We start from the raw sequence: 27,767 nt of genomic DNA on the forward strand, positions 1-27,767 counted from the left end.
GGGCAACAGCACTGGGCAGAAAGCGAATGTGACAGCAGGTACATATTGCTGAGGCAAGTCCAGACTTTAGGGGCAGCACAGTTAGACTGTGGTGAGGCTTCCACATCACACCCAAGGGCTAGATCAGCTCTTTTTAAAAAATAAAAACAAAAACAAAAAACCCAAAATCGCTTAAAAAAAAAGATTTATTTATTTCATGTACATGAGTACACTGTTGCTGTCTTCAGACACACCAGAAGAAGGCATCAAATCCCCACTACAGCTGGTTGTGAGTCACCATGTGGTTGCTGAGAATTGAACTTAGGACCTCTGGAAGAGCAGTCAGTGCTTTTAACCACTAAGCCACCCAGATCAGCTCCTTTTATGTGCAGGCCCTAATTGCTGTGGTGGAGTCACACTTAGAGAGAAGGATTCACTCTGTACCTTATCCCCTCCAGGATCTCTAAGAAGAGCCTAGTTTAGGCTTGAGGCTCTGACCTCTTCCCCAGCTTCCTGCAGAAGATAGGACTGGTCAGACATAGTCCTGAGAAAAGTGCTGCCAGCCCTGTCCACAGCTGTGAAGAAGCTGTACCCTAGCGTGTGCGCCTCAGCATCTCTTTGGTAAATGAGAATGAAGAGCAGTAAAGAGCACCAGACAGCACAGGGGTTTGTAGCACACATAAAGACATGTCACACCAACACTGATGGTGTGGAAGCCACCTGTCTGTGGCTGTGTGGGACTGAGAGTGGCACGCTATGGGAAGAACAGACACACACCTTTAATCCCAGCTCTTGGGAGGCAGAGGCAGGAGTTCAGGGCCAGCCTGGTCGATAGAGAGAGCTCCCAGACAGCCAGGGCTACAAGGTGAAACCCTGTCTTGAAGACCAAAAATAAGTCTTAGACATTAATCTTAGGAGGCTGTGGCTCAGAAGGTGAGGGCCTGCTCAGCATATGCAAGACGCTGAGCTGACTCCAGTGAGAGACAGAACTGGGGAGAAAAGGAGAAAGTGAAAATGAGTAAGAAAATTAAAACAGAAAAGAAAGTTTCAAAACCAAAACAGAAGACATTACATAAGGAAAACAGGGAAAGGACAAGATAGCATCGGAGCTTAGGAAAATGGGGAAAATGAAAGTTCTATCTAACTGATCTATCTTGACCAAGAGAAGTCAAGGCTGAGGAGAAAACGAAGACTCTACGGAGAGCTTCAGAAGGTGAGAGCTTTGCAAGATGCTCTGGACGGTAAAGGTGTCTCTAAGCCTAACTACCCAAGTTTGAGTAAGAAAACCAATGGCCTTGATCTGATTGTGTGTGCACATGCATGTGCCCATTTCTCAGAGTTAAAGATCGAGCACTCAGCAGATAAACCATTGAGAGCCACATGGAGGGAGGGTCCAGGGTGATAAACAGAGCACCGAGAATGTGCAGAACAGTAGCCCAGACTCCATGCTAGTGAAGGCCTGTCACATCCAGAGCATACCTGCTCCCCTTCCTTATGCTTTGAAAGGGCCTCACTTTGTGGCCCAAGCTGGCTTCAAACTTACCATGCCCCTGCCTCTTCCTTTGCTCTGTGCAGAGTACTGTATGCCATTTCGTCTTGCACATTTGTGAGGACACCATACAGCCTGTCTTCTTCAGCTTTTGGCTAAGACACTTGAAAAGGTTGAGGTCTGCAGAGGCCATCCACTGCCTTGTACTGCACCCCCTATCTGTTCTTCCAGGACAGGGCTCTGCCCTCAGCCCACAAGCCCTCCTCGCTGTCCTCTGAGGACACCATGGAAGCTGCACGAACCCCATTTTCTTGTTTGTAGAATGGGGGAAGTAACCACCCCCCAAAGTTACTGAGCAGCAAGAGCCTCAGAAGCCTTAACCCAGGACCGATGGCCAGGGGGATGTTTTCCCCAGGCCACAATCTCAGAAACAGTCATCAGAGGCTCCCATATGGGCCATCTCCATGCAGAGTACCAAGTACTCCAGAAAACTGAGCTATAAAGGCTCTGTCGGGGTGTGGCGACATCTTCCCATTTCATGGCTCTGGTCTGAACTCAGAGCTTCATGCAGCACACAGTCTACTCCTGAGAAACAATCTCACTTGAATTTATTTATTGTTTAATTTATTTTGAAAGTCTTGGGTTTTTTTTGTTTGTTTGTTTTGGGTTTTTTTGTTTTTGGGGTTTTGTTTGTTTGTTTTGTTTGTTTGTTTGTTTGTTTTTCGAGACAGGGTTTCTCTGTGTAGCCCTGGCTGTCCTGGAACTCACTTTGTAGACCAGGCTGGCCTCGAACTCAGAAATCCGCCTGCCTCTGCCTCCCAAGTGCTGGGATTAAAGGCGTGGGCTACCACACCGGGCGAAAGTCTTGGTTTTTAATGTGTGTAGGTGTTTTGCCTGTTTGTCTGTCTATGTACCCCATGTGTGTAGTGGAGGCCAGAAGAGGGTGTTGGATTCTCTGGAACTAGATTTATAGACAGTTGTGAGCTGCCAGGTAGGTAGCAGGAATCAAACCCAGATCCTCTGTAAGAGCAGCCAGTGTTCTTACCTGCTAAACTATCTCTCCATGCCTGCTTTTAAAACCTCCCTCCCTCCCTCCCTCCTGCCTCTCCCTCCTCTCTTTCCCTCCTCTCTCTCCCTCTCCCTCCATCTCTCTTCCTTCCTCCCTACCCTCCAACCCTCCCTTCTCTCTCCATGTGTGTGGTACATGCATGTGAAGACAGAGGACTTCAGGCGTCATCTTTAGTAGTACTGTCCATTCCCTTTGAAGCTCATTGACCTGACTACCCTAGATGACCAGCAAGTCCCAGGCATTCTCCTGCTTCTCCGCCCCCCCCCCGCCCCCCAAATGCTGGGATTACAAGTGTGTGCCCTCATGCCTAACATTTTTCGTAGGATTTGTACCCAGGTCCCCATGTTTGCTAAGGGAAGCATGTACCTGCCTATTTCCCTAGCACCATTTCATATACCTTAACTTGGTCTTGGACACACTGTATAAACAAGAATAACTCTGAACTCACAATTCTCTCACCTCTACCTCCCAAGTGTTTGGAATGTACATACGAAACGCCAGGCCCAGCTCTCCATTTAAGCTGCACCTCCCCTCCTGGCTCCTAGTGAATAGAACTCTCCTGCTTGAATACAGGTAAGTAGTACCCTTGCTCACTTCTCCGTCCGTGATATTGTGGCACATATCTACAGAGCCTCAGATCAACCAGTTTGTTTGTTTGTTTGTTTGTTTGTTGAGACAGGGTTTCTCTGTGTAGCTCTGGCTGTCCTGGAACTCACTTTGAAGACCAGGCTGGCCTCGAACTCAGAAATCTACCTGCCTCTGCCTCCTAAGTGCTGGGATTAAAGGCGTGCACCACCACTGCCCAGCCCATTTCAACCAGTTATAGTCCTCTGGCCATGCCTGGCACCCAGCCAGCATGTGAGTGGATGGGTGGAACCGGTAAGAACAGGTTTTCTGCAGGACTCTGCATAGGGCAGAGGATGCGTATGGTGGGAGTGATGCCAGGCCTCAGGCCACACTCACCTGTGCACCAGCTGGAGGTTTTCTTGCCTCAGCCTGCCATGCTGTTCGCCAGCAGCTGCACTGTCCTTCTCCAGCTCTGACACCCGTCTCTCTAGGAAGATGACCTAGGTAAAGAGATGACTGCCTGAGGAACAAGTTGGAAGGGGCAGATGCTGTACCTGCAAGGGAGGCAGCATGGGATTCCCATATGCACTTGCTGAGAGTTATGCTCATCCTTAAAGACTATTTCATAAATCCAGAGCCATGCAGCTCTCATAGAGGCACAGCCAACTCAACAGAACAGGGCAGATGGCATTGGGAAATTCAAGCTCTAGTGGCCTCCCGGCTTGTGCTTGGAACCATGAGGTTCACCCAGACACACGTTCACATGTGAGACTCATGCCATACAAAACTCATGGAGGCCCAGATGCTGGGGACAGCAGGGACAGAAAGGGCCATGTCTCAGTCTTTTCCTCCTTCAGGAGAGAAGATACCACAAGGAGACAAGCAGAGGAAGGATGTAGCCTCAGAACACAGAGCCCTGAAGATACTGTGCAGAAAGGAACACAGCAAAGGAGAGGCCTGGCTGAAACCAAACAGGAGGCGCCAAGGCAGGCAAGGGAAATGGAAGGTCAGGAGAGCTCAAGCCAAGGAGACACAGGTGAACTGAACGCATGGCCGAGTACAGAGGACGTCAGGTGGCTGTAGGGACGCCTTCGTGTGAGTCACATGAGTACAGGTGAGGAAAGGCAGGGAAGTGGGGCAAGATACAGAGGAAGCCAAATGGGCAGCAAGATGAGGGTGGTGAGGTGCCAGCAAAGGGCAAGGCCGGGCACAGGTGCCTGGTGGGTACAGGAGTAAACAGGTAGGGTTGGTGCTGCCACCCTTCCCAGACTCATTCGGGCCCTTGGCAAAGGGGCATGACCGCACTTGGCCAGGCTCCGCAAATGTACACCAAGCAAGCTCATGGTGGACTTCTCCCTCTGTGGTATTGAAGATGACAATGGCCCCAAAGGACACAAGTGTACTTACGTGGCTGTTGTGATGGCTATTCTGGGTTGTCAGCTCAACTACATGTAGAGTTAACTACAACCCCACCTGTGAGCCCCAGCCTAGGAGGGCACCAGCTGCTGAAGTGATAGCACTAATTGGTAAAGAATGGAATCCAGTATCTTGGGGTGGAAATGGTGGGAGGGCCTTAATGAACTTTGAACCCAGATTCTCAAGGGTTTACCTCCCCTGAGGAGGGAGTCTCCCCACCCAGCAGAAGATGGATTCCAACACCTGAGACATTGCCTTTCCACCTTGGACAGAGGAACTCAAGCCTCCATTGTCTGTGAGCCAGCAGTGACTTCTCTGGAGGAAATGACAGACAGCACAGTACTGATGCTCTTCAGGGCTGACCAATGCTGCCTCCAGACCCAGAGCCAGACGTAAGGCTGAGCAGGCTCCTAGAGGGGAGCTTGTAAAGTCCATGAGGAGAAGCACCGCGCGCCAAGGAGCTTAATGAGTTTGCTAACTCACTGTAGCAGAAGTTTGGGGAACGTGTGGGATTTAAGGGTGTGGGATAATGGTGGAAGGAACATAAAATTGGATCAAGCTGAGTTTGTTGGTATGGGCCCTCTGAGTGGAGATTCTAGGCTTACTAAGGAAGCTCTCACAGGTAAAGAAAGGTGTCAAAAGCCAGGGGGTAGTGGTATACACCTTCAATCCCAGCACTTGGGAGACAGAGGCAGGCAGCTCTCTATAAATTTGAGGCCAGCCTGGTCTACAGAGCTAGTTCCAGAACAGCCAAAGGCTACAGAGAAATCCTCTTGAAAAACAGAAAAAAAAAAAAAAAACCAAACTAAACCAAAAGTTGTCGGAAGTCTGAGTGGTGGCTGAAGCATGGCTCAGGAGATGGCCTCCTGAAATGGAGCTGCAGATGCCACGCCACGTATCCCTTGGCTTAGTGTGCATGAAGGATTGTAAGGCTCAAGGAAGTTGCAATGCTAGAGTGTGTATGCTGAAAACCTAATCCTCCACAAGGGGAAGGCCCACTAAGACTTGCCCTTCACTAATAGTGTAAGACAAAAAAACACTGAGAGGGTCCCTGGCATACCTGAAGAGCTCTGCAGGCCTTAGTCTGGAAGATTAAATACAACGGGTTCAACCGTGCCCAGAAACCACAGGGGCCAGGTGGCACCACTGACTGCCAAAGGTGATTTACTTATTGTAATGGGCAGCACAGGCAAAGTGAATCTGATGGTGGCATGACTCGTATGGACCTTTGGTATTGGCTAATCAATCATGGTGTCTCCAGGCATGACATAGATAAGAAGCCTACTGCATTTTGTTTGATATGTGTAAGCAGAAACATCCTGAAACAAATGAAGAAAGGCTCCACTGGATCATGGCAGAAGGGAATCTGGGCCTGTGATCCAATCCCAGGCTCGAGCCAGTCTGCAGACCCAGAACCCCTTGAATAAAGGGATGGCCAGGTTCCCCTGAGGAAGGACCCTGATAAAAGACCTAAGAGGTTTACTGTTAGCCTTCCACAGTTCATCCTCACAGGGACATGTGCCGCGGCCTTTTATAAGGTTAACTGCACACTGTGGGGAAGGGAAATCGGACTTTCCCAGGTCTGCTGGTTCTGAATTGATGCTGACTCCAGGAATCCTCAAGAAACATTGTGGCCCTCCATTTAGACAAGGGGCTTAGGGAGGTCAGGTGATTAATGGAGTTTTTGCTGAAGTCTGACTTCAGTTTGGTTGGGGGTGCGAGGTCCCTGAACTCATCCTGTAGCTATTATAATCGAGATAGATATACTTAGAAGTAGACGTCTCTTGTTGGTCACCTGACCTGTGGAGTGAGGGCTTTTATCGTTGAATGGAAGTCTTAGAGTTGTTTCTGCTGGGCAAAGAGTGAGTCCCTGGGTCCAACAGACCCGATGCCTTTACGACGGCAGACTGAGACACAGGAAGAACAGCGTTAGGAGTGGCAATTGACCAGATTTCCAGGTGAAATTGGATTGCTTTTCCACAGTGGTGCTAAGGAGATGATGTGTGGAGTGCAGGAGATCCTTTGGGTGACCCTCGGTGCTGCCGTGCCCTGTGACTAAAATCTGTCGGAAACAAAAACAACAAGCTAATCCAGGCAGGAGGGCAGAGGGAAGAGACCCTTCAGGAATGACAGTCCGGGTCATCCCTCCAGGAAATGTGCCAACACTGCTGAGGTACTTAAGGTGGAGGGAATGCGGAATGGGTAGGAGAGGGAGGTAGTTATGAACACCAGCCAGGGCCATGTGATCGTAACAACCTACAAGACCGTTTCTAGCCTATCTGAATGTAATATCTGAATGTGTTTGTATAGATATTTCAGTTTTCTTTCCTCAATTTCTTTGTCATGAAAAAAATCACACCAATTAAGAGAATATCAATAGCTATCATACTTAAATTTGAGATACTAAAAGAATGTCTCTCAAGGAACATTGCAACCTATTTGGGATTGTATGTGGGACTGTTTTATGATGCTAGGTGTAATTATTACCTGGTTATTGTTTTCATTTGGCAATTAAATACAACACGAGGCATGATTGTTTGTTAAGTTGACAAGTTGGGAAATTGTCATGGCTATTCTTGGTAGGCCTTGCTGTTCTGGAATCCGTAGACCAGGCTGGCCTCAAATTCTGAGATCCACTTCCCTCTGCCTCTCAAGGGCTGTATATTTTAGTTTTGAGGGTATCCTTTAATAGTTAAATAAGTTGAAGTGGGAAGACCATCTTCAATTGGACCACAGCTGCTGGCCACTTATACAGGGGACACAGAAGAAGGCAGCTGTCTCTTTGCCTGCTTGCCCTCACTCTCGCTGGCAAGTCTTCACTGGCATCAGAGCCCATTTTTTTCAGGCTTCTGGCTTATACTGGAGAGCAGATGAGACATCCAGCCTTGTGAACTAAACAACTACTAGATTCTTTGGGCCTTCCAGTGGTACACGGCCATGGTTAGATAAGCTGGACCACAGCCTGTAAACTGTTCTAATAAATCCCCATCTCTGTCAGTCTGTCTGTCTGTCTGTCTGTCTCTGTCTGTTTGTCTCTCTGTCTCTGTGTCTGTTTCTCTCTGTACACATACATATAATGTATATATAATATATAGATTCATTCTGTAAGTTCTTTTCCCCTATAAAACCGTGACTAAGACAGCTAGAGTTGGTTCCCAGTTGAAACTGGGAAGGACTGGCGGAAGTGTGTCACTGGAGTCCAACTTTGAGGTTTCAAAAGCCCCCACGCTTCCCAGGGTTCTCTCTGTCTCATGGCTCTGTCTCACAATGTGAGCTCTCAGCTGCTCCTCTAGTGCCGTTCCTGCCTGCCCGCCTGCCTGCCTGCCCGCCTGCCTGCTGCCACGCTCCCTGACATGATGGTGATGGACTCGAATCTCTCTGAAGCTGTAAATCCCAAGTAATATCTGTCTTCTTTGGTCATGGTGCCTTATCACAGTAATAGTGTCGTGTGTGTGTGTGTGTGTGTGTGTGTGTGTGTGTGTACACGCGCGTGCCTGTGTCTCAGGGAGGCCATTGTGAGAAGCTGTGAAAGTGAAGACTGGATCTTGTTAGAGACCCCAAGATACTGGAGATGCCAGAGCTGTGAGGTGTCTGTCAGGAAGAGCTGCACACAAGGAGTGGAATCAGCCCAAGAGAGAGAAGTGTGTCACAGTCAGCAAAGCTGGGAGGGTGGAGCCACCTCTGCCCTTTGACACTAGACATGGAACTACAAGATTTGAAGTTTGCCCTGCTAGGTTTTGGTCTTCCTTTGGTTCAATATTTCCCCATTGTCCCCCTGTCCGTCTCTTCTGAAGTGGGATATATTCTGTGTACTGCATGCTGGAAGCATGTGATTTCCTTTTTGAGTTTACTTATAGTTACAATTAAGAGATTATCTTGAGACTCAGAGAGTTAGGCCTTTTAAATCATGCTGAGACTGAAAGATGCTGGGACGTTTGAAGATGTACTACAGGCATTGTGTATTATGGCACGGCCACAAAACTATAGGGTCCTGAGCTGAAGGAACTGCCTGGGAAGGAAGAGGAGGTGTGGCTTTGTTGGAGGAAGTGTGTCACCAGAGGCAGGCTTTGAGTTTTCAACCCCACCCCCACCCCCAGTCCTAGTTAGCTCACTCTGCCTCATGGTTAAGATGTGAGCTCTCAGTTGCTGTTCCAGTTCCATACCAGTCTGCCTGCTGCCATGCTCCCAGCTGTCCCTGACTGCTGCAGGTGGTGGTCAGAGACTCTGCCCTCTGAAACTGTAAGAGCCAAGGTAAGCTCTATAATCGGCAGATGCCCTTGGTGACCCCTGAAATGACTCATATTTCCAGGTCCAATAGAGCACAGTAACTAATGACAGTCCGGAGAGATGGTTCGCTCTCTTTCTCCTAGAACTTCCACAATGTGTGTGCATTAGTGTAACCACATATACACACATATACACACAATAAGAGAATATAATAAACTAGTATGGCTCCTGTTTAGTTCTACTCCTGGCTTGCTCTGCTCAAATCCTATGGAATGTCCCTTTTATAACACAAGCATTTGAGGGAGCCAGGGCTGAACAAAGGATCTAATTAGCTAGATGACACCACTGCTGAGCTGTCCCGACAATACTCAAGTGTGAAGAAGAGACCAGGTGCTGCTAAGCACCACCCACTACCTAACAGAGCACACGGGACAGACAGGCCCTCAGCCCCATCACATTCTGGTCTTACCGCCTTACACCTCTGCCCAGCCCACAGCATGCAGCGCCTACCTTGTCTGCAATGTCCTCCTCTGGGCACTCCACAGGCTCTGGGAGAGGGTCCTCCAGGGCCTCCATAGTCAGGGTCCCCGACTGGTGCAGATACCTATACAAAAGAATCAACAGCAGAGGGAAGAATGGGAAAATACAAACAACAGGTTCTTCACACAAGAGTACTTCCAAGTCCCTCTGAAAGGAAGAGGTCAGCATCAGGGAGCACACGCCCTCACTCCTCCTGGGGGGCAGTGTTCTCCTGATCAAAGCACCACTAAGGAGTGTCCCTGGGCCGGACGCCTTTACCAAGAAGCTGGGAACCAAGATTGCCTTCTGTAGCCTGGGTCCTCCCTGCACCCTTTGGAGCCTGACAGCACGTCTCTCCCTGTCAGCTGAGGGCACCAACAGGGTACTTTGGACCAGAGGGCAATAAAGCTCGTCATTCCTCCCCAAGGGATGAAACAGAACCGCATCCGTCCACGAGAGGACAGTCAGGCATTCACTCAGGTGCTGCCTCCTGTCCAGTACACCTCCATGTGTGAATGTCTGCTGCTGGTGTGGAGAGGGGGGCACTTGGGCTTTTTACCTTCACTTACAGTCTGCCTTCCTGCTTCAGTCCCACTCTGCAAGCGCTACAGACATTCTGTTGTTTCTGTTCTGAGACACATCTTGCCTTGTAGATGTTGCCTGGTTAGTTTGGAACTCAACATGTAGACCAGGCTGGCCTCAAATTCAGAGCTCCACCTGCCTCGGCTGGGATACATTCCTGACACTGGGTTTCTAGTGTGTTCTCTGTGGTACTGACAGTTAAGGGTCCCGAGAGGGCTATGAGTCCCAGGAGTCACTCAGATCATATTGTGGGTCACAGGTAGACCTAGGTCCAGTTGAACTAGGTAAGGACCAGGTACACAGTCCTCTAGGGCACCAGTGCCAGTGGACAAGGATGCTGACCAGCCAGGTTCAGACAGTAGCCCCACAGTCTCATGTAACAGCCAGGACCACTCTCGGTGCTCTTGGCAGGGGCCACTCCTCAGGTGCAGATGCCGGGACAGGGATTCCTCAGGTGGACACTCGCTTATGGTTCAGACTAACTTGTTTAGCTGGTAAGGCTAACTTAGCAGCAGCTCACACACCCTTCAGGGCTCTTATACAGAAGCAGCAGCAAAGCTGTGTGCTGAGTTTGTCCCACACTTGGGGCCAGGCTCTAAAGCTGACAGCCTGACACTTACATCTGTGTGACCCCGATAAAGCATTCAAGCTTACTGAGCCTTCTCTTAGGAAGCAGGGACAATCTGTAAGCAAGTAAGGGGCTTCAGTGAGGTTTCAACATGGGTGTTTTATAGACAGCCTTGGGAGGAGTCGACAGCTGAGGATTCGGCTGTGGCCGCTTGGCCTTATCAGTGAATGAGGCTGTTTCCTTTCTCACTGACTGAGCTTGTACACCCTCCTCCCCTGCCCCCGACATGAATGTTTTACCGGGAAAGGAAGCTAGCTCTGTGCTCTGAAATTATAAACCATGCAGCACATTGGGAGAATCGCTTCCTTCTACAGGCTGCTCTGTGTATCCTCAGATTCTCAAAGGGGTGCTGACCAACAGTATGTTCTCAGCCAGCCACTGCTCTGAAACAGGACCTTGCCCTCAATCTGATGCCACACCCAGGACAGGAAACTGCCCACCTAGACCCCAGAGGACACTCTGGGCAAGGGCCAAGGCCTGGGCCTGTCTCAGGATAGGAGAACATGCTGCCCTTAAGGACCCAGCATGTGGCCCTCTTGCTGCCGCTGAGCTTGTTTGGCATAGGGAGTGTGGCTTATTTAATCCCCGGCAAGAAGAGGGGCTCTTCCTTCACCAACTCCACTCAAGAACCCCAAGAGGCAGGGCTGTGGCCACCAAGAGGTTCTGGGACTCTCGAAGCCCCACAGGAGATAGAAATAAACCTCTGCTGTAAATCCCACTGGGCCAACTCTATGCCAGATGCCTCAAGGAGAGGGCCCAGTCCATTTCCATACGGAGGGAGGGAAGAGTTTCATGGACACAGACAGGTCCAAGAGCCACAGCTGGACACTGCAAACACCCATCTTAACCTCAGTACAGAGAGGGCTGGCCATTCTGCAGTGTGAACGACAAGGCAGCCATCCTGTGTTTCCTAAGAATCCCATGGAAGAATTAAGGGCACAGTGACGTATCGTGTCTGCATATCTGCTCTGACGTTCCGCAGGTACACTGCAGGAAGGATTCCTTACTCATAAATTCACTGTAAACGTGAAAGCTGAGTTTTGTTGTAACAAATACATCTGACAAGAAAACTAAATTCTGAGTCTATTTCAAAGGATCCGACTTCACTGTCCACTCTTCTCAGGCCATGTGAGTCCTCTGACTCTTTGTGATTTTTCTCTAGACACAATAACCAGCAGCTGCCCTGGCCCTGTCAGCAACTCAGGGAGGCTGAGCTCATGTGGCAGTTCCTCCAGACTCTGTTTCTCAGGATGGGGCAGGCAGCGTGGCCAAGCCACTCCTTGCCGATCTGTAAGTACAGCCGAGTGGCCGTGGGCGTTACTACAGTGCAGTCCCTTCCTGAAGAGGTGACAACCAGAGGAGGTCAAGTGTATATACTGCTTGTTTCTTCCAGACCCCAAGCTGCCAGGAGGAGGATGGACAGACACAGCAAGACAACTGCACTAGAGATGCTAGGAGCCAGGTCAGTCGCCTCAGCTTTGCTGTGCTTCTCATGATCAATGAGAAAGAGGCCGTGCAACAAAGTCTCACGAAATTTATTATCTTTTGTTTCCTTTCCTTTTTCTTTGTTTTGAATGGTTTGGGGGAATGAACCAAGGCCCATACGTGTTAGGCATGCACTTTATCACTGAGCTGTATTCCCAGAATCTTTGTAAAATGTTGAAATAGCAGCTAAGTTGAATCTCCTGCCTGTGATTATAGGTCTGTAGCTAACCAAACAAGCTAAAATTATGATTTTCTGAAGCCGAGACAACATTTTAAAAGCTTCCAGAGAGAGAAAAGCCATAAAGAAACAAGTTGAAAGACTTAGTAGCAACTCTAGTACCAAAGGCTGTGACCAATGACTCCAGAAAAATCTAAGGAAAACCATAACCTTAACCAAATCAGGCAAAGGACACTGCCACTCAAGGTCTCAGTTCCGCCTCCAGGCCCTCCCAGCTCGGGAAGCCACAGGAAGATATGCAAAACAAGGAGACAAGGCTGGGGCAGGGAGCTGCGTGACTCAATCTCTGAAACAAATTCACAAGGTGTAGGGAGGACCCTAGTTGTGAAACCAGGAGATACTCTGTACAAACAGGAGGGAATCCTCCCCCATGACCCCACGAGAAGGCTGGCCAGTGGAGACCGGATAGACGGATAGACTCAGAAGACAGCAGAACAGCACAGTCGTGACCACGGACTCAGCAGCAACTTGTCTTAGAAGGAAACACAGTACTGCCTGAGCAGGGCCTTAAGAAGGGTGTCAGAGCCTCAGACCCTGAACCAGGACTTGTGAAGACTGGCCAGGAGCCGACTATCATGGCCCGGAGCCGACTATCAGGCAGAAGCATAACTCACCTTCTATAGCAGGAAGATGACAGCAGCCACACTCCAAAGACAAAAGCTGGCCTTTAAGACTAGCAAGAGCTAGCTACAAGGTGGTGGCGCACACCTTTAATCAGAGCACTCGGGAGGCAGAGGCAGGTGGACCTCTTGAGCTGCAGGCCAGCCTGGTCTACAGAGTGAGTTCCAGGACAGCCAGGACTACACAGAGAAACCCTGTCCCCAAAAGCAAATAAAACAAGACAAAACAAAACAACAACAAAAAACTCACACAAAACACCAAAACAACCCCCTCCCCCAAAAAACAAAAACCAAGACTCTAGCAAGACCTTTTCCTCACCCTCTCTCCTCTCCATGTGAGCTACTGGGCTGGCAAGATCACAGTTAGGCAGGCGGCCACACAGAGCCAGTTCTAAGAGGCTGACTCCAACAGCAGACACAGGGAGACTGCTGCCCAGTCCAGCCCTTACAGGGAGTGTGTAAGGGCAAGGGAACAGGAGAAGCTGCTATGAGCCCCAGGTCCAGATCCAAACCCCCAGCCCTAGAAATCTATTCCACAGCCACTCCCCTCAATTGCTTTCCATCCCAAACCACGAAATGTGACTTCAAAGTTTGATTTAAGAAACCCAAACCACACCTGGAAGAGAGTATTTTCTAAAATGTTGTTCAGAATGTATGACTACAAGTATATTTCACAAGATTTTCAGCAAATGATCGAGGCTCTGCCTACCTTGCCACCTTCCTGCTGGAGAGCCGCTTGGCTGGGCTGTGCAAAAACCAAACAAACAGGAAAATAGTGTCAGGGAACAGACCGAAGGACAGGAGGAAACAGGAAGCTTGGGCTGGGGAGATAGCAGGGCCCAGGCATGCAGCCCCTTGCCCCCGGCGAGCGGCATGCACACAATACCCACTCAGCAAGGCATGCACAGCACCTCTGTAAAGGAACTCACCAAGTCTCAGCCTGAGCCCTCAAAAGAAACCAAGCCCAATGCTGAAACCCACCAGCTGACTGCACCTAGCTCTAAGCCATTGGCCACTGTCATGTCCCCAAGTGCTTCTGAAGCCATTATCTCAATTGACTGGCTATCACACAGGCCCTCCTGTGACAGCAGAGTGTGTAATCATTTTGACCTGGGTCCTGAAACTTCACACTGCAAATATCTGTAGGATGGAGATTTAAAAACCCTTCCTGAAGCCATCCCAGAGCAGTAACACCCATGGCAGCAAGAACAGGCTGAACATGCCTCTTCTGACTCTGAGCCAGTCAGCATGGCCTCCCTTCTGAGGCTGTGGGCGTGTGTTCAGGAACAAGAACCACCTGGTTCAGCTCACAGCTTCCTCTTCTTTCAAGGGCCAGGCAGGCAATCTACCTGGAGCAGTGCGTGCTGCACAAGCCATCTCTTTATCACTGCAGCTGGGTTCAGAATCATCCTTTGTGGTGGCTCTGGGACATACAGTGCTGGGATTCATTTTCATTTGTGATGCTACATTGTGCCACTAGAGGGCACTGGAGAGACAATGCTGATAGCATGTCGCCTACAGAGGGCTGAGCTGGGCCATTTCGACAGGGCTGTAGACTGCTGAAGGAAGGGTGGTAGTGGGATTTGGATTTCTTGGATGCTGTTTGCTATTCCTGCTCCTCAGGATCCTTGACAATGCACGGGTGGACACCTGTGCATCCACTCTGACAGGGCAGTCCCTGAGCAGCTACTGTTTGGCTCCCTCTCTGACTGGACTCCTGACTAGCAGTGTTCAAATGTGCTGATGTCTTACAATCACGGACACTCCTTGAACAATTAGAACAGATTGCTCTGTGTAACTATCAGGCTCTGGACCAGTAAATCCCGCAACAGTTTACAATTTTCAAAATATACCTCTGAGTAAATCAGACTGCTTGGTTTCTATAAAATGGATCGTTTTGACTGATGCTCCCAGGTACCTAAAGAACACAGCAGCTACAAGAGCTCTTCGCGGCCCTCCCTGTTCTATGGTGAGGTCATGAAGCTTATCCTGAGGCAATCCATGATGGCCAGGAGGCACGACTCAGCTCTTTCGATAGTATTCAGGTACTAGTATCAGCTGTGTCCTAACTAACAGTAAAGTCTCTCTACACCTACAGAGCCTTTACCTGGGAGAGGTCCCACTGGTCATGTTGAATCACATACTAGTCTGACACTGCCCCAAGAGGCCTAACTGGCATGATCACCATCATCTTTCAGGCAGGTTTTCAGCACTGGAAACGTCTTCAGTGACTGAGACAACATACGTATCTTCCTTTACAACCTATCTGTAAGTCCAAGCCACTCACTCATCAATAGTAGGATGGCTCACCAGCAGGAAGAACACAGCTGGCTCCTTCCTAGCACTGAACGCACGGCAGGGGAAAGCCTGTGCGCTCTATACTGGGAACTAAAAGGGTTTCTGGAATCACCAGAGACCGGATTTTTATTTTCAAGTCTTGCCAAAACATGCCCTCAAAGACTACTACTGGATTTGTGACCAGGACCCCACCAGGCTCCCGCTGATCCCTCCCAACTGGCCAAGATCCTACTTCACTGGATATTGGCTAAAGGCCTCCAGCTTTGTGATGCTGCACAGAACACAGGAAAAAAGCTAACAAGTCACAGGTACCACGACGGGTTATGGCACAGGGTCTGGAACAGGACGGAGTGTAGATCCAGTCCTGCAATGGTGGGGCAGACAAGGGGCAGCCGCTCACAGACCTCCAAGTGTGTTCCACTCTCGCGATGCTCTGCCTTCCTGCAGTAACAGTGCTGCCCAACAGGAGCCTGAGTGGCCACTCGCCACCTAAGCCTAGCAGGAGATGCTATTGGTAGCGTCACACACCGCCCTAATCTTCTCCAGACCCTTTTCCTAAAAGTCCCCCAGCCAGGGGCGTGTCCCTCTTCACACCGAGCCAATGGCATCTGGCGAATGTTGAGGTGAACAAAGAACCCAAAGATGTTTCCTATGAGTGAGTATGTGAAGTTGCAAAGAGCCAGCAAGGGGAACTTAGCTGCAATGCTGGTTCTGTTGGGCCTGGTCACAGAGACAGTGGGACAAAGGGCAGAGATAAGAGATGCACAGGAGACCAGGCAGAGGAGCAGCAGGCATGAGGTGTAAAGTAGCAATGCTAAGTCCCTCTGAATTCAACCCTCCCTACAGAACTCAAGGCCCTCAGAGCACAGGTGAGCAAGACTAAACTAACATTCCAGGAAACAAACTATTTATGAATTTTGTCCTGATTTTTCTTTTTTTTTCTTTTTCTTTTTTTTTTTTTTTTTTTTCGAGACAAGGTTTCTCTGTATAACCCTGACTGTCCTGGAACTCACTCTGTAGATAGATCAGGCTGGCCTCGAACTCAGAAATCCACCTGCCTCTGCCTCCCGAGTGCTGGGATTAAAGGTGTGCACCACCACACCCAGCTTGTTCTGCTTTTTCAAGACAGGGTTTCTCTGTGCAGCTCTGGCTGTCCTGGAACTCGCTCTATAGACCAGTCTGGCATCAAACTCAGAGATCTGCCTGCCTCTGCTGGATTAAAAGTGTGTGCTACCACCTCCCAGCAACAAATTTGATTTCAAAAACCCATCTTTAAATTCCCCACTCTGGTTCCTGTGACTCATTTTTATAAAATGCTGGAGTATCCTCTTTCACGTGTTAGATTGTTTTCTCCAACAAGGACAGCAGCCAACAAGGTAGCCACCTACATAAAGGAGACGGGACATAGGCAGCTAGCTAGATAAAGGCATGCAGGGACAGCTGGGCAGCAGGAGAGTCCCAATGTCGTAGTGCCTGGCTAGAAGAGGTGATCAGAGCAGGAGCACCACGGACAGCACCCAGCAGTGGGCAGCACTGCAGTGAGAGTCTCCGTCAGCACAGGTAACACTAGGTCCTCACAGTTACCTATTCATCTCAAGATCAGTCAGGCGGGCAGACAGATCCTCAAGGCGGTTGATCTGTTTGTGGCACTGGCTACAGTAAAACTCAAAGGCCTCGTCAGTGAGGACGTCGCACAGCTTTGAGGCAAGAGGGTTGGAGCTAGAAAGACAGAGGGTCAGTCAGGAGAGAGAGAGGAGGCCCAGTTAGGTTATCTTTGCCAGGCACAGGGAAGAGGTGTTAACTGCACAAATCAGACGCAGGGGAAGGGAATGAACTGTCCGAGGTGCTGGCTGTGCTCTTGCAACTACCATGAGCCCCGCCTTACACCACCCTGGGGAGCCTGGACACCCACCAGCTAGACACATGCCCCCTGCTGGCCAGTGAGAGCTATAACACAGAACCCCACTTAATAGGGAGGCAATGTATCCTTATCCCCTGTGGAAGTCACCTGAATGTGACATCAAAGTGTGCCTCCAGGGGAGTTTATTTGCTGGGTTTTTGTCATTTTGAGATGATATTACTGTCCCAAACAAACAAACAAACGAAAGGTGCATTGGCAGACTTGTGCTTTGGAGATCCGTGCTAACATGGGATTCTGTCAACGTTGTGGGGATGCTGGGGCTCAACTCCCATGATTCCAATTCAACACGCTCTTAGTGCTCTTCCATGACGCATCTGTTCTGGGCAACCTCATCCCTAGGGTAGGACCCACAGGCCGTGGGGAGCTAATCTGGAAGTTCAGTTGAAGAACAATAGAAAGGAATATATAAAATGTAGGGTGGAAATTACAATTTAGATTAAAAACACCAGGCAGGAGATGGGGCAAACTTCACAAACAGGATAGACTGCCACATGGATGCACAAATGCCAAATTCTGGAATAAGTCCACTACTTCATCTCAAAGTCCCTAGGACTCCTCGCAGGAGGACTGAGTGCCCAGGACGCACTCAGAGATCTCACTTCACAGCCAGTGCACCTTTGAGGTGGTATATGAGCAGGAGGCCCAAGTGGAGCTTACAGGTAGCCCTCCTAGCACTGGTTCCACATGTCTGTGCTGTCATGGTAACCGAGCTGAAGTAGACACAAAAGCATCACAAAATTCAGGAACATGAAAGCAAATAGGAGATGTTGGGAATATGGAAGAGCTGTCCAGCCAGGCCCAGGCCCCACTGAGAGGCAGTGGTTTCCTTAGATGGAATGCTCAGGAGGGACTACCTGGGTCTTCAGACAAGCCAGGCAGGGTCTAGTGAGCACACAAGTCAATGTCCTGAGGCACAGCTTAAAGAAAGTGAGCATTTTCATCATGCCTACGAGATATCATAGCTTGGTTTACTTAAAGCTTAGAACTTTTCAGAAAACTTGGCCAATATTAGCACATGACAGAGCCTGGCTTATGATTCTATAGTGTCCCTCAAAACCAGCCACAGGCCATAGAGTAATCAGTGACAGACAAGAGGATCTCAGCCAGACTTCACTCTGAGGCAGGCTCAGAACTTCTCTGTGTGGTTTTAGCTATACAGACAAAGCAAGCCTCCTGACCAGCATGGGCCCAACAGAGGAGCTTCCCCGGCACTAGGTGCAGAGAGGGAGTAGATCATGACAGTGCAGGGTGTCACCTGGGGGTGAGAAAAGCAGGGTCTTCGCCGTCCCCATCGCAGAGGGTCTCCGGGGATAGCTCTGCCTCACTGCCCTCACCATAATCTTCAAAATGTTCCTCACTGCCAATCACCATGACGACAGCTTGGCTGTGGGGGCGGGATCTACAAAAGACAGAAGCAATTCTGAGTCACTGCCACAGGCACCCAGGCACCTGATGAGATGCGTACTATTCGACAAGCCACAGGTCTGAGCTCCATCACTGCAGGAGCCACACTGCCAAAACAGAACAGAAGCAGAAACAGGGGAGATCCATTTCCAAGAAGTGAGCTGCTATGTAAGCCATCACTTCAAAGGGGGATAAGGGAGACAATAAGGTGACAGACCATGCTAAGAGCTGTCAGTAGAGTCAGCCCTTTTGGCTCAGACCACAGTACTCCAACAGGGTTGTGGCTTTCAGTTTGACACCCATGAAACTCACACACGTGGCCAGTCTTAGCAGCTGGATATCAGTAAAAGGGTAGGATCCCGTGCTGTCACAGCTGTCCTTCCTACCTGTGTATTCCCTTCCTGGATCAACTAAGGTCTAAAGAAATAGAACAGCTTGCATTGGGTGATGGTGGTGCAAGTCTTTAATACCAGCACTTGGGAGACAAAGGCAGGTAGATCTCTGTGAGTTCGAGGCCAGCCTAGTCTAGAGAGTGAGTTCCAGGACAGCCAGGGCTACACCGAGAAATCTTGTCTTGAAAAACAAAACAAACAGAAAATACAAAACAAACAATTTAATAGATAAACAATTACATCTTTCAGTAACTTTTTTGTAGTACTGGGGCTAGAACCTAGGACCTGTACACACTGAGCAGTCAACCTTAGAACCTAGGACCTGTACACACTGAGCAGTCAACCTTTTAAAGCGTCTGTTATTATTATTGTTGTTTTGAGACAGGGTCTCGCTATGTAGCTCTTGGGTAGCCTGCAACTCAAGAGGTAACCCAGGCTTGCCTCAAACTCACAAAGATCTACATGCCTCTACACCCTCAGTACTGGAATTAAACATGTATACCACCATGCCTGTCAATTTTTAAGCTTTAAATGATATTTTTATTTATTATTTATTATGTCCGTATGTGATCGATGTGGAGTCACAAAGATATGTGAATATTACGTCCTCCAGCTCTGACCTGAAGACTGTTCAGGCATGGTGGCGCATTCCTTTAAATTCCAGCATTTGGGATGCAAAGGCAAGCAGATCTCTGTGAGTCCAAAGCCGGTCTAGTGAATAGTGAATTTCATGACAGCCTGAGACACATAGTGAGACCCTGTTTAAAAAAATGACTTTTGTCCTGTGGCAGTGATGTACAAATTTAATCCCAGCACTTGGGAGAGAGATGCAGGCAGATCCCTGAGTTCAAGGCCAGCCTGATTTACAGAGCAAGCTCCAGGATAGCTAGGGCTACAAAGAGAAACCACCCTGTCTCAAAATAAATAACAGTAGCAGTAGTAGTAGTAGTAGTATTTTAATTGTGCTAATGGGTTGGGAACATAGCTCAGTTGTTAAGAGTGCTTCTGAATATGAGCATTAGCTTCTGGGGCCGGAGAGATAGCCAGAATACTGACTGCCATTCTGGAGGGCCCACATGGCAGCTCACAACGTCTATACTCTGGGTCCGGGGATCCTGTACTCTCTGTAAGCCTTTGCGAGCTTACCTGTACTCATATGCACATACTGGCGTGAGTTCATACACGCATGCATGCATGTACTCAAGTACCCACAAGTGCTTGTGTAGCACACACCAAGACTTGAATTTGAACCCCAATACTGCATAAAACTGGTCATCGTGGTGTCCACCTATAATTCCATCCCTCAGAAGAGATTAGACACACAGTATCATCCTTGAACACAGAGCAAGTTCAAGGCCAGCCTAGGATATTTGAGACCCTATTTTTGAAAAAAAAAAAAAAAAAAAAAAAAAAAAAAAAAGAACTGTATTTACAAATGTCAGAAAACTAAGTTAAGGTTTATCTCTTATAATTTGTCTCTATAGCCAGTCATTGAAACCTTAAATCCAGAGAGTGGATGTCAGCTGGATGAAAGCATACAGGTACAGCTCCACAAGCCAGCAGGATGCTGTATATGGCTCAGACAGCACAGAATGGGGACTCCACAGGGACACTCGCACACACACCTACACACAAGCCTAAGTACAGACCTGCCTGGGAGCAGCAGCAATGCACCATGGTCAGGCTCCTCCATGGTGTCCAGGCACTCAGAGGGCACCCCTGAGCCACCAGCACTGTCTACGTCCCCTTCAGGCTGCAGCTCGGGGTGTACCAGGGTGCTGGTGTCCTCATCTGTGAAGGTCTCACACTCACTGTAGGTGCTCTCAGACCCCATATATGCACTGTCTGTCACCTCGTTGGCCTAGGAGAGAGAACAGACAGTCAGTAGGCAGCTATGGAGGCCACATGGCAGAGAGGATATGGAACCAACAAAAATAATAACCTCAAAGGAGTTATGTAGACAAAGTTCTGAGCAGAGACTGAAGGAAGGACCATCCAGAAACTGCCCCACCTGGGGAATCCATCCCATAAACAACCACCAAACCCAGACACTATTGCAGATGCCAACATGAGCTTGCTGACAGGAGCCTGATATAGCTGTCTCGTGAGAGGCTCTGCCAGTCCCTGACTAATACAGAAGTGGATGCTCACAGTCAGACGGAGCACAGAGTCCCCAATGAAGGAGCTACAGAAAGAACCCAAGGAGCAGAAGGGGTCTGCAGCCCTATAGGAGGAACAACAATATGAATTAACCAGTACCCCCAAAGCTCCCTGGGACTAAACCACCAACCAAAGAAAACACACGGTGGGACTCGTGGCTCTAGTTGCATATGTAGCAGAGGATGGCCTAGTCGGTCATCAATGGGAGGAGAGGCCTTTGGTTCTGTGAAGGTTCTACGCCCCAGTATAGGGGAATGCCTAGGCCAGGAAGGAGTGGGTGGGTTGGAAAGCAAGGGGAAGAGGGGAAGGGGATAGGGGATTTTCGGAGGGGAAACTAGGAAAGGGGATAACATTTGAAATGTAAATAAAGAAAATATCTAATAACAAACAAACAAACAAAAATAACCACATCCCTAAACATCAACACTAGCTTATAAGTCAGACTTCGCTCTGTGTATGTGCACGTGTGAGCAGACTAAACCCAGGGCCTCTGTGATGCCCTGTGTGAAGCTGCATCTTCTATACATATAGGTGGGCGCAATGGAACCATCCTGTACTCCTGACCTGCAGAAGATAGGAAAGGAAGACAAAGAGTTCAAGGCCAGCCTGGGCTTAAAGGAAAAATCTTGTCTCAAAAACCAGAAGTGCAGTCATTCTGCAATCATTTGAATCATCACACATCTGAAGACACAAAGCATCCCAGAGTCACAGATGCTCCCAGCAGAACTACTTGTTTTGTGGCTTCTGGCATGTCACTTATAGTCAAGGAATTAACATACAACAGTGTAAGATTATGCCATTTAAAATTAATACTTGCCAGCTGGCAAGATGGCTGGCTCAGTGAGGAAAGGCACCAGCCACCAAAGCTGATGATGAGTTCAACCCCCAAGACACACATGGTAGAAGGAAAACTGACTGCCACAAATTGTTCCCGACCTACACACATGCATTGTGGCACACCCCCACCATAAACACATATAAAATTAGTAACATAAAAATGTGCTGGATGGTGGTGGGGCACACCTTTAATCCCAGTTCTGAGGAGGCAAAGGCAGGCAGATCTACATAGTCCACCCTGGTTTAGAGTTCCAGGACAGCCAGGGCTACACAGAGAAACACTCAAAACTCCAAATATATAAAAAAACAAACTCCACTGAAGATCAAATTAAGATGTTTAGACTACTGCTGCTTTTTGTTTGTTTTTGTTTTATTTTGTTTTGTTTTGAGGTAGGGTTTCTCTGAATGTGTATTAATGAGTCATCTAGCCAACTTTTATACTTCAATATCTGTTTTCCCAAACATATCTCTGTTTTCCCCCTTTCAGGCACAGAACCCAGCACAGGGCCCAACTTATGACAGGCAGTCAGAATTTAAATAATACTAAGGAGCTTAAAAGTACAAAAGGATGAAATATGGATGAAATGTAAAGGAGATGGTTTCTACTTATGATTTCAGTTTTAATTACAATGATGAAAGTTGGGATAAGTCTGTCACTTCATAGTCAGAAGATTCTGAGGTTAACAATTGTAAATAGGATTTCAGAAAACTTGCAGTTCTAGCAGGAAAAAGATGCCCTTTGTCCCCAAGGTCTAGTGTTCCAAGGAGTGTGAGGCCAACAGCGTTCACCTGAGCCTGCAAACCTCCTGGAAGTCCTGGCCCTCTAGGCTGACGAGAAGCCAGCGCTAATCTTGACCACCAACTAACAGCATGTGACCTCAGACATATGACTCAAATCTGGAGCTTCAACTGCAAAGGGAGCTATAAATACTCACCATGAGGACTCCAGTGGGTATGTGGGTCATCTTCATCATTCCTCCTCAGAGCAAGGCAAGAAACAAGACTGCAGAGCACCTCTGACTCGGAAGGATACAAATCTACCAATATTAAGTAATGTGTAGAAAGCAGCAGCCAAGCTAAAATCTAACTGAAGCCAGTCAATGGTGGTACACACATTTAATCCTAGCACTGGGGAAGACACAGGCAGGCAGTGTCTGACTTCAAGTCCAGCCTGGACTACATAATTAGCTCCATGCTGCCAAGGTGATATAGTGAGACCCTGTGTTTACAAGAAAGTGACCTCTACGGTCCAGTTCTGTTTTGCCCACGCACCTAAGCTGCTCTCTCCAGTATGAGGCAGGCCAGAACTCAAACCTGCAGAAGCCAGTTCAGAGAGGCTAGAACAGCAGACAGGCTGTCAATGGCCTGGCATCACAGGAGATGGTGGACAGACTGGACACAAGACCTATTGTAAGTTCCTGGTGGTCCATGAGGGGAGGCCCCTAGTCAGTTACCCAGACACTAAACAAACAAACAAACAAACAAACAAACAAGCAAACAAAGACTAGACATGGTACTTTAGTAGTAAGCAAAAACTTGTACAAGACTATTGTAGAATGCTGCCCCTGATCCACAAGCACGGCCCCATAAGAGTTCCTGCCCAGCACCAAGCTGTGGACCTCACAGTACAGGGACATGCAAAACCCATGTGCCCCAACCTGTGAGCTGGACGAGGCCCTGGCGCTATCCTGGCAGGCCCTTCCAAAGACCTTGGAGCAGCTTGTTGCTTATAGTAGAATGTGAACCTTGAGGGAGCTCTTAAAAATTTTAGACTCACACTTTTGTCTTTTGTGGATAAATGTTTTGCCTTCACGTATGCATGTGCACAACAAGCATGCTGGCTGGTTCTCCCAGAGCTGGGTTTGTAGATGGGCAGAACTCCCAATGTGAGTGCGGGGAATTGAACCCAGATCCTCTGCAACAGCAACAAGTGCTCCTAACCGCTGAGCCATTGCTCCAGCTTCAGGAAGCTGTCTTTTGTTTGTTTTGGTTTTCCGAGACAGGGTTTCTCTGTAGCCCTGGCAGTCCTGGAACTCACTTTGTAGACCAGGCTAGCCTCGAACTCACAGAGATCTGCTTGCTTCCTCTATACTGCTGTGCATGATCACCTCCAATTTGAAGCAGCTTTTTAAAAAGCCAACCCACAGTGGGGATTTTTGTAGATTTTTTTTTCTCAGATAGTTTCTGTTTGTATGTTTTGTTTTGTTTTATCTTACTGGGCTTCTGCTTGTATATTATTATGGTTTCTGATTTTGTGTTTTTATGGATTATATTTTGTCTGTATGTGTGTGTGTGTTTCTTGGGTTTTTTTCATATTTTTATTTTTTAATTAGTTTTTCTAAAACAAGAGGGAGACAAAGAGTAGGCATGAAGCTGGGTTGGTAAGGAGGTGGAGAGAATCTGTGAGGAGACAGGGGAGGAGAAACCAGAATCAGAATATACTGTATGAATTCAACTAAAAAATAAAAATATCAACAGGCAGTGGTGTCGCACATCTTTAATCCCAGCACTCAGGAGGCAGAGGCAGGAGGATCTGTGAGTTCCAGGCCAGCCTGATCTACACAGTGAGTTCTAGGTCAGCCATGGCTACACAAAGAAACACTGTCTCCAAAAACAAAAAAATAATGTCAACAACAAAAACCTAGAACCCCAGCACTCGGGAGGCAGAGGCAGGCGGATTTCTGAGTTCGAGGCCAGCCTGGTCTACAGAGTGAGTTCCAGGACAGCCAGGGCTACACAGAGAAACCCTGTCTCGAAAAACGAAAAAAAAACAAAAAAACAAAACCCAGAACCGTTCCAGGACAGCCAAGGCTACAGAGAAACCCTGTCTCAAAAAAACAAAAACAAAAACAAAAACAAAAACACCCAGAAAACCCAGAGCCAACAAAATGGCTCAGATACCTAAGTGTGGTAGTGCCCACGTTTAGTCCCACACTGGCGAGGCAGACAGGCAGGTATGAGTTCTAGCACGAGACTAGACTACAGAGTAAGACGCTGCCTCAAAACAGAAACCCAGACGGTCCGTCCTGTAAAAGCTCTTCCCATCAATCAAGACTGCTTATTGGAGTCTGGTCCCCAGGACCCAGATGGCAGAAGAAGAGAAAGGACTCGCAAAAGCTGTGACCTCCACAACTGGGCTGTACAATGTGTACCCTGCCCCTCCCTTGATGTAGTACCTTTTTGAGGGTGGTGGTTCGAGACAAGGTTTCTCTGTGTGGTCTCGGCTATCCTAGAACTAGCTTTGTAGACCTGGCTGGCCTCAAACTCACAGAGATCCCTTGTCTCTGTCTTCTGGGTGCTGGGATTAAAGGTTCACCACCACCGACTGGCAGATGTATTAACTTTTTAAAAAGCCAACCTACTAGTACATATGCCAGGGCCTCACTGCTCTCCCTGGCCAGTACACCCTGGGTTTCCCCCATAGCTGGGACACTGTAGTAACAAGTGTAGCAGGTTCTCAGTGCTTTTAGCGCCTTTCCATCTGGGAAGGAGAAGCAGCCTGAGGGCTAGAGCCTGATCATTTTATGGAGTTCTTATGATGCGGAGGGTGGTGTCCCTGGAAGCAGACCAAGGACAGCACCTTCCTTGAAATTTAGGCAGTTCTCAGGACAGAGTTACCCTAGCAACACAAGGGCAAAGAGGCAAATGTCTGCATCTCCATCTGTCCCACAGATCCTGGAGGGTGGCTGTAGGACGTACTGTCAACCCATTTCTAACGTAGTCATCCCTTCTGCACCCAGCGCTGTGGAGTGACTGAAGAACCCCAGTCACAAAGAGGGGAACACAGTTGCATATAGACTTTTATTTACTTCAAAGCAGAAAAGGTCAGGAGATATCATCACTGAGCATTGCAAGAAAGTACTCAGGCTCCTCTGTGGGATGTAGGCCGCAAATCCGAAGTCCCAGATTGCTCACTAACTGTCTCCTAGAAACCACAAAGATAAGAGACAGAGACTGCGGCACAGTGAGGACAGGCGCCCAGCTCAGGTCCTGCCCTGTGCCTGGTCCTGAGACTCAGGTCTTCGCCCAGTTGCTACTATGCAAGGGGCAAATGAGCTAAATAGCAAACCTGTTTTTCCAAGACCCTTCAAAACATGCAAAAGCAAAACCAAAAAACAACCCCCACCCAAAAAATCCCCCATTACTGCAGGTCATAACATACAATGCAAACACAGCACACAGCATCATCACTGGGCTACATCTACCAGCCAGTTAGGACCTAGCTTTGCCCAGAAGCTAACAACTCTGTATTATCAACTTCTAGATTATCTATAGATGAACTCACATTAAAGTCAAGGTGCCTCAAAAAACTTACCAATATGTCATTACATTTACTAGTCACCAGATCATCCACACCGCCAGAGACAGACGAGAGCCTTGTTCAGACTGCTAAGTATGGCTAACACTGCCCCACAGTTCCCAGAGTCCAGGCAATGATTCCTCCTTCTACAAGCCTTTCTGTTCACAGAAACAGAATTTGGGCACACTGCAGTCTCAAATCTCTTCTTACCCTCAGGTGATGGCCAAGCACCTTCAGAGGCCTGTTTCTGAGGGCAGGCTCTCGGAAGGGTGTGTGGCTGCAGACGACTTTCTCATCATGCGTCCCTGCTCACCAGATGACTGACTGTCACCTTCCTGTTTATTAGCCAAGCTGGTGTTCCTGTAAAATCCATGTGCCCGTCTGAAGGCACATCATCACCTCAGAGAAAGTTTAACCTGCTCCCAGACACGCTCTGTTAAGCCAGGTGGGGAGAGGCAAAGTCCAGGAAGAGTCCTCACTGGCCTTAACAAACAGGCAGGGCAGGAAACACGGCAACTTTGTTGTACACTTTAACCTTCCTGATAGCAGTTTGTACAAAGGCATTCTCCTCATCTCTGGTCTCTTCTCCAGCTCCCGGGAGTGGGAGAGGAGGGAGGCACACAGAAAGCACAGGCAGGACAGTTCTGGGACACCCTTATCGTTCTGGTCCTGCCTGTTCTCTGGGTGACTTCCCTGCTGCCCTCCCAGCAATCCTGATAAGTGGGTTCTTCCCACTGTGGCCTCTCCTCCCCCTGCCAGCTCAGCTTTCTTCTCATGATCATTCCTATAAACCTTAGGTCCCAGCTCTTCCCACCTCCCCTGGGACTATCAGCAACATTCTCCAGTTTCAAAGCTATAAGCCCAAGGGGTCCCTGGGGAAGGGGCAGTAAGAGCCAGGCCACCTACAGGAGGCCCTAACAGGGAGACCAAGTAATGACTCAAGTACTGCTGTCTGCATGCGCTCAAACACCAACGTCTACCCGAATTACAGGCTTAACAGGAACTATTTTCAGCAAAACAGTAAAATGCTAATCCTCTCTAAGTACCAGTGAAGACCCAAATGTGGCATCTGGATTTGACACATAGGTTCTCTGCTTTAAAAAATGCTGGAGTCAGGTGGAGGTGGCACATGCCATTAGTCTCAGCACTTGGGAGGCAGAGGCAGGCCGATTTCTGAATTTGAGGCCAGCCTGGATTCCAGGACAGCCAGGGCTATCCCAGAAACCCTGTCTCAGAAAAACTAAAACAGGCGACCTGCCGCCCCCTGCCCGGACTGACGAGTTGGCCCGGCAGTCCCGAGCTCCATGTCGGGTTCTTCTAGCGTCGCCGCCATGAAGAAGGTGGTCCAGCAGCTCCAGCTGGAGGCCGAGCTCAACCGCGTGAAGGTTTCCCAGGCAGCTGCAGACTTGAAACAGTTCTGTCTGCAGAATGCTCAACATGACCCTCTGCTGACTGGAGTGTCTTCAAGTACAAATCCCTTCAGACCCCAGAAAGTCTGCTCCTTTTTGTAGTCATCTATCTTGAGGTTTCTCAAACCACTTTTCATGAACCAGTGACTATTCAAGAGAACTAAATTTGAAGTCTGTACAAAAGTTTCTCTTTAGCACATGCCATAATACACTATCTTCTGCTCGTC

At 48.6% G+C, this 27,767-nt stretch overlaps 1 protein-coding gene and 1 pseudogene across 5 annotated transcripts in view; one reads left to right on the forward strand and one right to left on the reverse strand.

Annotated features, from left to right (window-relative positions):
- Rab11fip3 (RAB11 family interacting protein 3) overlaps window positions 1-27,767 on the reverse strand; it is a 79,781-nt gene that overhangs the window by 4,462 nt on the left and 47,552 nt on the right. Inside the window, exons 4-9 of one of the 4 annotated variants that reach the window (XM_021186563.2) lie at window positions 20,484-20,695; window positions 18,294-18,437; window positions 16,702-16,836; window positions 13,529-13,564; window positions 9,258-9,351; window positions 3,501-3,604 (exon numbers count right to left, since the gene is read on the reverse strand). In XM_021186563.2, coding sequence (XP_021042222.1) covers window positions 3,501-3,604; window positions 9,258-9,351; window positions 13,529-13,564; window positions 16,702-16,836; window positions 18,294-18,437; window positions 20,484-20,695 — 725 coding nt within the window. Of the gene's footprint in view, window positions 1-3,500; window positions 3,605-9,257; window positions 9,352-13,528; window positions 13,565-16,701; window positions 16,837-18,293; window positions 18,438-20,483; window positions 20,696-26,341; window positions 26,874-27,767 lie in introns of those variants that run through there. The other 3 variants (XM_021186566.2, XM_021186565.2, XM_029470952.1) reach the window with 3 other exon arrangements.
- Window positions 27,409-27,738, forward strand: LOC110312723 (annotated as a pseudogene). Its single transcript, XR_002380073.2, has one exon. The product of XR_002380073.2 is annotated as a guanine nucleotide-binding protein G(I)/G(S)/G(O) subunit gamma-5 pseudogene (transcript).

The sequence above is a fragment of the Mus caroli genome, chromosome 17 (assembly GCF_900094665.2).
Source record: "Mus caroli chromosome 17, CAROLI_EIJ_v1.1, whole genome shotgun sequence".
NCBI classification, from domain to species: domain Eukaryota; kingdom Metazoa; phylum Chordata; class Mammalia; order Rodentia; family Muridae; genus Mus; species Mus caroli.